Below are 10,756 nucleotides of genomic sequence, written 5' to 3'. Positions count from 1 at the left end.
ATGGAGGAGAGGAAGGTAAGAATCATCAATCAACATCCCATTACCAATCCTCGAAAGTCTTCATAACTCAAGGATTTAACAAGATTAAGAATGAATGAACGGTTTAACTAAGTTTATCTCCTTCATGTTCTTTGCAGACAGTGAAGAGGCCGATGCAGAGGGGTACAAAAAAGGTATGCCACTTCAGGAAACAACATTGTGTCTACAAAATATCAATACCTGTGTTGTCAGACTAAGCAGCTGTTGTGTTTGTTGTTTACATCAAGACCGCCATGTCAGCTTGTTGTCATAGTTGCCATGGCTTCAGTGGTAACTCAGTGGACTATAGCCATAACCGCATCTTAATGACAGCCATATTACATAATTATGCCACAAAATGTCGGAATCTGCTGGCTTTTTTGGAGCACAGAATTCGATTCGACATGTAATTGAGCATGCTCCACCCTCACTCGCAACCAAAAAACTGGGCCACAATCTGAAAAGTTTGTCTAGGGCGTCTGCCAGAGGCTTAACACAGGATTTCAGCCTCTGACATATGATTTTCATGTAATTTGACTTTTTTTTACCCTCTAGAGTCAGTCCCTGGACCTGAAGCAGAGGTTTCAAATGGAAAAGGTAAATGGTCTTCAACCTTAATGGTTCAGGTCACTTTCACCCATTCACACACAAGGTGCCAAGGTGCTGGTCTCCACCAGGAGCAAGTTAGGGTTCAGTGTCAAGGATACTTCGACATGACGGGGGGAGCCAGGGAACGAACCCCCAGCCCACCATGCCTCCCAGATCACAACTGATGTTACAACACAAGAAATGTTCTGGAGATAGTGTCACGTGTTTTGTAAATAATGTTTTTTTTGTCACACATCCTGACAGATGAAAAACACTTCAAGTTATGCTGTGAAAAATGCAAAGCCATCCAGCAGGTGAGCTCTGAAACCAGATGTTTATCTGACAAAATGTGAAGTGTCTTGTCTGCCTGATGTTTTTAATTGTACTTGATTATGTTTGACAGTCCTCGGATATTGGGGAGGACCTTGTATAAGCCCTTCCTCCTCTGCACATATCCATCTATACTTTTTACTATGATGTTATAATAAACAAACTATGTTGTTTTGTTGGACAGAGCCATGGCTATGAGCTTGTTACCCCCAGGAGGATCACTAAGGGACGATTACAGTGAGTACGATCTGGTCCGCGCACATTTATATGGATTCTGTATGTACAGCATCACTGACTCTGTGTGTGTTTTAGGGTGCAGCTAGAAGGAGAGGGCACGTACGAGTGTTCGGTCACCGGCCTGGTGTTTGAAGCATCGGAGCGGGTTCTCGTGCGGTACTCGGTCTTGTCCTGGTCCAGGTTCGGCGCGTTCCTCCGAGACTCCTGGAAATTTGCTGGACCCATCTTCAACGTGGACACAGTCAACAAGGACGCGTCTGTCCTCAAGTCCATCCAGTTCCCTCACTCCGTCTGCCTTGCCGGTGAGAATGGACATCGGGGCTGTCTCACTCCTGCATGTCGTCTGTGTTTGATATATAATTCATAATTATGATCTTGGCTCCCTGTGGTGACTCCATGGCCCATAAGGCAATGTTATGAACATCAAATATTTCCAACAAAGATATCGCCCGGAGGTTGTCTTGAATTTAGTCGATAGTGAGATACGATTCTTGATTAATTTACGTCATGACCCATCTTAAGGCCTTGACACATAATAGTTAATTTTAGTAAGTATCATAATCTTTTATCTACAATTTAAAGCTGCTCTAGGTGAAACATAAAACCTTCTCTCTTCCCATTATCTTCACACAGATCCAGAAAATGAGATGACATTCAGCGTTCTGCACATAAAGGACAACCGTCCGCTCATCGAGCCGACAGTGGACCACTCGGGTAGCCATGTGAAGTGGAATGTGACGTCCCTGTCACCCGTGGGTCCCATCATTCAGACGAGCCAATCTGTGGAGCACCACGGGGTGGTCTTGGTCTACAAGCAGCTGGGCGGTGACAACAACAACAACTACAGCTTCCACATCTACCTGGCCACCAACAGTTCATCTGACATCAAGGTATGCGTCTTATTGCTATAAAGTCATCCCAGAAAAAAGTTAATTTAAATAGATGATTGACACTTTTCCTTACTCCTTACTTGACAAGTGCAACACTGTCTGGGCTGTCATTAGTCTTTATTTGCATTGTAATACTGATGACAGCCTCCTGTAGTTGCTATTTATTTTTATATCTGCTGCACCAAGTTAGTGGACGCCATTTTCAAACAGACACATTTTCATGGTTGGAAAAAACCCCTAAAAGTTGCTTTCATCTTCTGCCCACTCTAGAACCCAGTAACATTTCGGTATCTGTTCCTGTACTGTGATGAAATACTGCAGTTACATTACATGGATACACACAACCCTATGGTCTGAATTCACATACATGCTTATTAAATGCACTTCTTATGCCCAGCTTCCTAGTTTTTGAATGATGCCAAAGTCAAAGTGGTAACCTTTTCATTCACCTCAAAGCATATTTTGTGTTTTAATTGAGGAATTTTTCCCTTGTGCAAAAAACTTCCTTACGTGCACAGCACAAAGAAATATTCCATTCATGAGACCTGGGAAAATGATGTTTGAAAAGTAAGAACAGAGTTCGAGCCAAAATGTAACTTTCACTTCTTGTTCATATTTGTAACTGCACTTGCTTTTGATGCTGTGAGACTCTATAGAATAGGCACCAGATTTCCAGGTTTGTGTAATACATTGAAGCAAAGTTATTCAGTGTATTACAATGCAGAAATACTATATTATATTGTTGAAAAGCAGAAATGTCAGCATCTGATTAACTGATCATGACTCTATTAATATTAGTGATCTTATCAAACCCCCTCTATCATAGTAATTTTGTGCTTTTTTTTTTAGAATTGGCTTCACAGTCGAGTAAGAAATATCAGTGGTATGTGTCGGAATGGTATTAATGCCACTGGTGTGTGTTTTACTGTAATTGCGCCACGTAATTCTGACCGCTATATGACAATAATACAAAGTCATTTTGTAACGCTGCGCTGCTGAAGTCACTCAGGAAGTGTGTTTGTGGTTGTGTGAGCATGAGTGTTTTAGAGGATGCAAGTGGTGAATAATCATACTACATGTATTATAACATGGAGAAATGTAGTAATTTGTGTTTTCCCATCTGATTAATTTTTCCATCACTGTGTACATTATGTTGCTCTGTCCGTTGATCACTGGGTTGAACTTTGTTCTTCTGAGACGCCTTCAGTTTTTCCACTCCGGCTGTGGAAAATTTGTTTGTTTTTTTCATCGAAAGTTAATCACCATTCTGCCTGCAAGGAGCTGACTTATCTTCTGCCGCATCTTGTCTTCCTGCTGTCCGTTATGTAAACCAGGACATAGCCAAACAGGTTCGGGGCTACAAGAGTCGTTACATTCGGATCGAGAAGCCTCCCACATGTAAACTGGATGAGGGGACGTATCGTCTCATGAGCGAGCCAGAGGGCGAGATCAAACCTCAGGTGTGTCTCTTTGCATATGCTCACGTGAAATCCTTTATATTGCAACTTATGCATTGAAAACACAAGAATATATGGTAACTTACAGCATCATCATCATCATCATCATCACATTTGCATTTGTTATGCATTGACTACACAATTTAATTATTTTTAATTATGTTTCTGTGTCTCTGTGCAGGACTTGAAATTCACCCTTGCGGTGACAAAGATGAAAGGCTACTATGAAGCTTTCTTTGAGCAGCCTCCTCCCTTTAAATTGTCTCTCATAGAGATTAACACTGAGGAGACTGTATGGTCCGCCACCATCAGAGAAGGTACCAGTGCATTTAGTCACACTGAACACGTGTGGTGATTTGCAGGTGAAAAAAAACAAGACATCTAGTTGTTGAGGCTAAAATCATATTATATTTGTTTGAAATATGATTTTTTTTTCACACACTTTTCTATGTTTATTGGGCAGCTGACAGTAACAGGAAAAAGAGATCTTTTTTATCTGCAAGTCAACCAAAAAGTGTGTTTTTGTGTTTTAGAGTTTGTGTGCAATTTGGTTTCTACTCCAGCGTGGTTATTGTTTATCTTTGTTTTCTTTACTCTTAGGTGACTGTGTGGATAACACAGAAAAGAAGCCAAGAAAAAGGACGAGCAGTAAGCTTCTTGTTTTTCTTGTTTTTAATCATATTTTTTCCATCACAGCATGCTTCCAGCTTCTACAGGTTGACTCACATCATATCTGTCTCTCTCACAGGCAGACAGAGGAGCAGCAGCCCCTCAGAAGAAGAGACGGCCTGTAAAAGACCTCGATGGCAGGACGAGTCAGGTGACTTTCCATGTCTTTTACTAACTATTTCTGAACTATTTTCAGATGCACTTGTCTGTCTGAAATGATACTGAAATTAAGTATGTGTGTGTGTTGTGTGTCTTTTTCCAGATGGAGTGAAAACAGTGATGACTCGGGGTCAGGACATGTCCGAGAAGCAGCTACTGCAGGTGGCCAAGCGGCTCGGGAAGGAGTGGAAGCAGGTGGCCATCTATCTAGACTTGAACTCCAGGCAGCTGGATGACATCCAGGCAGCAGAGAAGGATGTGACCATGCAGAAGCTGAAGATGCTGGTGGAGTGGAAGAGCAGAAGGAGGCCGGGCGAGGCCACGGCCTACCACCTGTTGAAAAGTGTGGAGGAACTGGATGACTTGCCAAATGAGGTCCATCAGACTCTACAAGGTAAGAAACTGCAGACATCCATCTAATGGATGGCCGTGAACACCAGAGCTAGAATGATATGTTGATTAGTCTCTAAGTCAAATGACAAATGGTCATAATTTTGATTATTGATAAATTACTTCGGCCATTAAGAAAACTAACAACACTAGGAGTCTACAGCCATGCTAGCAGCTCTGTGAGGCTCTATTTAGACACAGCGGTGCTTTGAGCTAAATGCTAATGTCAGCATGCTAACATGCTCACAATGACAATGATAGCATGCTGATGTTTAGCCGGTATAATGTTTACCATGTTATCCATCTTAGTTTAGGGCTGGATAAATTTAGATTTATTACATTAAAGTTTTTACATTTCATCCTGAGGGGGGCACGAAGGACGTGTGTGCACCAAATTTCATTACAATTCATCCGATAGTCATTGAGACATTTCACTAAAATTCACAAAGAGGTTACAGGAAGAATGTTGAAAATGCAAACTCACTGGGTGGATATCTTCTTAGCTACTTACAAACTGGGAAAAAATGGCGTCAGGTGGCTGCTTTATCAGTTAAAGTCAATACAAGCCATGTAAAATCAAAGGTGGTGTAGCACTGCTCCCTTGCCCACTGTCACTAGTATTAATGCAATATAGTTCAAGCAGATCAGTGACTGAAATGTCCAGGTAAGATGACCATGCAGGACGTTGTACTTCTTTTGAATTTTCAGTATTATAATATATATTATAAACTAAACAATTTATCGGTTTGATCAAAATAGAAATTCATAGATTCATCATAGTTCTAATGAACACACACACACACACACACCTACACACACACACACTATGGGCTGACAAGTTATTGTGTTTTGTTTTTGTTGTGTCTTTTTTCAGACATGATGGACAATCGAGCATCTAATTGAAAGGGATTTGACTTAAATTGACTGTTGGATATCTGTCGCTCCATCATCAGAAAGAAAACAAACTCTCAGGAATACAACAAAGCAGAGTTGACCTGTGGACCAAACATCAGCTTTTCTCTCAGTTTGTGTTTCTCTGTTGAACATTGTTTGGACACAAAACTGATCGATGGGTTTCTGTATAGCTGCATTTCGTGAAAAGGGCCACTGTCTTACCTTTGGGTGGACATTTTCCCTCATTTTGTTCAAATGTAGTCATTTGATTCTGTAGTGAATAGCTTCCTTTGTGTTGCCAGAATTTGATGCTTAGCATTATCAGGTTCGAAAATGACCAGTAGAGGTCGTTGAGATATTTAGTAGCTAATTATGTAGCCAGTAACACATGTAAATGTAGGTGCTGCAGTGTTGAAACTGCAAACAATGGGAAAAATCCAACCTGTGGATCTTGTTTCACTTTTATAAATGTTATGTTTGTGGGACTTTTTATAAAATTAGGCATTACATCGTCACATGCACATGCTTGTGACTGTCCAAAGAACTGAATTGCATTTTTATATTTGTGCACACTGTACATATCTGTTTGTTTGTTTTTTTTACCAACTTTTTCAAACCTGTGATAAATTTTTTTAAGTCTGTTTTATGCCTGTTTTGTGTTTTATTTGACAACTCTGAACCTGTAAAACTAAATTGAGTTGCCTTATTATGTTCATGTTGTTTAACTTGAATTATGAATCCATTCCTGCCCTCCAGCGACTGGAACGCACATCTGGTGTTTGTTGAGTATAAATGTTGTTTGTGTGTATTACAAAAGTGCACACTGTGGAAAAAACCCAAGCATTTGGATTCAGGGCTGAATTTAAGTATTCTACCTGTGTGAGTGCAGCTACAGCCTGGCAACATTCAATCTTTTCAAGGCTTATTTCATAGCTGTAGAACCTAGAACACAAACTATACTGTAAGCTGCCTGTGGAAATATTTCAGTTACATTTTATCAACATCCCTGCAGTCACAGTGTAGTTCCTGTTGTATCTGTTTTCAAATGACGCTGTTTCCAGACATCTCAACACTATTTGGGAAAAGCTGCTGGAATGCCTTCTGTAATGTTGAATCTTTTAAGGGCTTCCATGCATATATTATGCAGTAATGTTTACATTCAGAGAACAGGGTCACCTCCTTAAACAATTTACCACCAACAACAATCGAGTCTGTCCTTTTTGCACTCGTCTCTATCATGTCTGAGTCCCTCTGTGAAATAATTGTCAAGAAGCAAATGTTGACTGAATAAAAGCAGAGAAGGTCTACTGGCTGTTTCAGTGTCCTCAGTTCTGTTGTCATGTGCAACCAGTTTCATTCAAAAATCACATCCACTTCAGCGCTTGATACCAAAAAACACTTTATTAGAAATAATAATGATAATAAATAGCATCACAGGTCATCAAATAAATAAATAAATAGATGTAATAAATAGATCTCAAATAAATAGATATATAAATAGATACATTCCCCCAAATATTGGAATACATTCATACATTAAAATGGGCCAACATGGCCTCCCGTGCTAACCTTAACAATAGTTTGTCATTCAGCTCTCAGTGAGTGAAGAGGCTGCAGTCTGGCCATCTAGCTTATGCCTGAGCAGTAATCATGCAGACAGGTGTGCAGTGTAAAGCACTACTTGGTCAGTAGTTGTAAAGGATGGTAGTGAATAATCGGGAAGGCTTGTTCAGTTGTGATAAATCAAAGGAGAAGAGAAATTCTGGTATTAATTGGAATGATGGTGATGATGATGAGGTTGCAGGATGTTTACTTCCTGTGGTCTCCTGAGGAGATGTAGCCCATAGCTCGGTTGATGGTGATGGTTCGGATATGGAAGCCCTTCATCATCTTAAACATCTCCAGCCTGTTACTGAAGGAGTCATCTCCCCACATCTGGGCAGCGTCCTCCTAAAAGACGACACAGGGAAACAACATGAACACACACACAAACAACCACCCTAACTTCCCTGCATGTTTTAAAAAATATTTACAAGGAAAGATTTTATCGGTTTTCACTCTTAAAGACTGAAAGATGAGGAGTAAATAGGGAACAACAAAAAAAAGAAGGAATAGAAAAATACCTCTGAAGAGTCGTTCTCTCCATTCGGCATCGGGGAGCAGTTCTGTATGAAGCAAGGAAGAGTTCATCAGGCAACTTTCAAACGTTATTTCCCAGGTGATTCTCTCTCACTACTTTAAATCATGACTCTGTTTCATTCTGTGGGTTTTTCTTTTTTTTTTCTTTTTTTTGTTTTACCCTTCCCACACATGCATAATAAACACACCTTCCTCAGGTTCTGTATTATTCCCAGAGTTGGCTTCAGAAGTGCAACTTCTTCCGCAGGTCTTATGAGATTCTGGGAGTCGATGTAGGACTGAATAGCAGCAGCATAGTGGGCCAAGTCCTTCATGATGTTCCTCAGACACTCACTCTGTTAAGACAAACAAGAAAAAAAATACCCATCAGCCATTTGTCTACATTATAAAAAGAATGAATAGAGAAATAATAATTGATCGAATGGGTGTAATGTCCTACTTCTGATGTGTAGAATAGCAGACTAACAACAAATGTAAAGCTTCATTTAAGTAAAATAGATACTGGATTTCTAAATTACAATATGTTTAACAAATGGTAAATCTTTAAAAGAATTTAAAAAGAAATAATAAGAAAGCATACCTCACTGAAGGATGAATTTCTTTGCATCATACAACCTGAGTTCTGTGTGGTAAAAAACATTTCAAACATGAGCAAATAAGCATCTTAGGAGCATACACGTTATTCAACGTGGACCAAGTAAAAGTTAGTGAAAGCTGAGCTGAAATTCTGAGGCTGTTTCCATAAATATGTCCAAAAATAATTTTATCCTCTTTTGGAAAATGTAAAAAAAAAAATTGTGATGTATACTTTTCTAACATAACATAACAAGTAAAGAGATTTCAAAGTAGAGCTTTTCTTTACTTTTAATAACAATGTGATAATTCATAATTTATAACCACTGATAAATCAACAAGTGTCACCTGAGTCAGATTGGGTGCGCAGGCCAGTACTGTGTCAGCTTTACTCTTCAGCACCATTTTATCAGAGTTGATGCCATACCACAAAACATCCTGTGAGACAAAATAAGGGTATTGATTATTAATAAACTACAGAGGTGTGTGACAGAGTCAAAGAAAGAAAGAAAGAAAAATAATCGAATACAATAGTTGTACAACGCAGACATGCTACAGTGGATTGTACTCACACTGTCGAGAAGCGGTGTGATGTTCAGCAGGAGGTCCCTGAAGAGCGATGAGCAGTCTCTGCACCTCTCTGGGCTCAGGGTGGGCAGCGGCAGGCCTGTGGATGGCCGCCAGCTCAGGGTCAACAGCAGCACACAGCTGGCGAAGTCTGCAGGGCGAGAGAGAACAACAGCCATCAACACGTGCATGACAAAACACACAACGGAACCACTAAGGGGAAAAAGAATCTGTCTTACAGAAGTTAAAGATTGCCATCTTTCTGATCAGATCGATATCTCTGCTCGGTGGTAAACCAAACAACACTGTGCTGCTGTCTGCGCTATCTGATGGATTTATATGCTATTCTCGGGGGATTCCCTCCGCCGGCCTGCAGGAGCGCCAGCAAAAAGAAAACTGAAACGTCAGAGTAATTTCCTCCTCCAGGAAAGCACACGCATTGGTCGAGCGAAACACGGGAAGTCGCAATGTTTTGAGAGACAGCAGCTACGGGAAGAAAAAGAAAAGTGTGATGCAACTGAGATTTAAAGTTAGATTGAGCTTGCGGGTTTGCATGCGTGTACTGATGTGAGTTGCTTAACACAGGGGTAATAATAGATGAGTATATATAACTCCACGAGTGCATAATAACTGTTGAGATCATTTTCTTTTGAATTTGCTCGAAGAAAAAAAAGAAAAAAAGATTAATTTGACGGCTGAAATTGGTGCAGACTTGCAGGGAAGCAGCTGTGAGGTGCAAACAGCTCCAACATGAAGGATGAGTATATGATGATAAACATCTGGTCCCGACGGCAGCAGCGTTTTATATCGAGCCACTATGGGATCGAGGCTATACCTTCAGTCAGTGCCGCATCTGCAAAAACGATACACATCAAAATGAATAAATAAACAAAATAAAATATGTTCCACCCCAGTAATAAGTGGAATTCCTAGAGAGCGAGTTTCTTGTGCTGTGCCACATGAACATCGTGTGCAACAGTCGTGTGCTGTCAGCGCCACGTGAGGACTTGATGGTTTGAGAAGTCGTGTCTAATTAGGATAACTGATGGAATGATAATGACATTAAGCTGCACTCAGGGCTGTAGCGGTAAATGAAAGGGCGGGTAAAGCCAGGCTCATCTGCTCATCATGGGGGACCTGCGAGTGTGTGTGTGTGTGTGTGTGTGTGTGTGGGCCCCTCACTCACTTGTGGTGTTTCATTTACAAGATGATCGCTGTTTGATGCATGCGCGCCCGTCCTGTCTGACTACATCTGTCCCACATCTGTCTGACCCACGGAGGCAGGTCCAGTCAGCGTCAGTGCAGAGGACGGTTCGTCTGGGTTTTTTCCTCTGCCCGGTACGGGTGGGCGCTGGGTTTTAATGACTCCTCTATTGTCACGCAAAGACACCAAGATCACGCAATATCACGAGTTATTTTATATATACAGTATGTGTATAGATATGTATTTCCATTTGACAGTAATTTACTCCACCACATTTCAAAGTGAACTATTGTACATTTTACTCCACTACATTTCTTTGACAGCTGTGGTTGTAGTTGCTTTGCTGATTAAGATTTTACATACAAATATATGATCTCACAAAATATGATGCAATATTATAGATTAAACTACCCAACAGGATACAAAATAGTTATAATGAGCTCCATATCGTCTAGCTACCGTATTAAAATTCTGCTTAATGCATCAGTGGTCATAAATAGAATAATCATATAACAATACAGCACTCTGAAAGGAGCCATTCTGCATAATGAGCACTTTTTTATTTTTACAGTATTCTGCCTATAATACTTCTCACCCTTAACTTAATAAATATTTTGAATGCAGGACTTTTACTTGTAACT

The 10,756-nt window shown here is 40.3% G+C and overlaps 2 protein-coding genes across 2 annotated transcripts; one reads left to right on the top strand and one right to left on the bottom strand.

Moving 5' to 3' along the window:
- Positions 1 to 6,939, top strand: LOC139285451 (uncharacterized). Its single transcript, XM_070906017.1, has 12 exons — positions 1 to 15; positions 138 to 173; positions 574 to 615; positions 1,121 to 1,173; positions 1,249 to 1,475; positions 1,807 to 2,063; positions 3,398 to 3,523; positions 3,702 to 3,837; positions 4,121 to 4,168; positions 4,269 to 4,340; positions 4,452 to 4,742; positions 5,613 to 6,939. Exons 1-12 carry the CDS (start codon positions 1 to 3, stop codon positions 5,639 to 5,641), a joined length of 1,332 nt encoding a protein of 443 aa, XP_070762118.1. The 3' UTR covers positions 5,642 to 6,939.
- A 502-nt stretch (positions 6,940 to 7,441) lies between these two features.
- Positions 7,442 to 9,169, bottom strand: il12a (interleukin 12a). Its single transcript, XM_070906543.1, has 7 exons — positions 9,151 to 9,169; positions 8,917 to 9,062; positions 8,693 to 8,782; positions 8,352 to 8,393; positions 7,960 to 8,106; positions 7,756 to 7,797; positions 7,442 to 7,582 (listed from the first exon to the last, which is right to left on the bottom strand). Exons 1-7 carry the CDS (start codon positions 9,167 to 9,169, stop codon positions 7,442 to 7,444), a joined length of 627 nt encoding a protein of 208 aa, XP_070762644.1.
- Between the last annotated feature and the right edge of the window lie 1,587 nt (positions 9,170 to 10,756).

This window comes from Enoplosus armatus, chromosome 5 (assembly GCF_043641665.1).
Source record: "Enoplosus armatus isolate fEnoArm2 chromosome 5, fEnoArm2.hap1, whole genome shotgun sequence".
In the NCBI taxonomy this organism is placed as follows: Eukaryota; Metazoa; Chordata; class Actinopteri; order Centrarchiformes; family Enoplosidae; genus Enoplosus; species Enoplosus armatus.
Note: the sequence above shows the minus strand (reverse complement) of the source record. Positions and strands in the feature narration are given on the sequence as shown.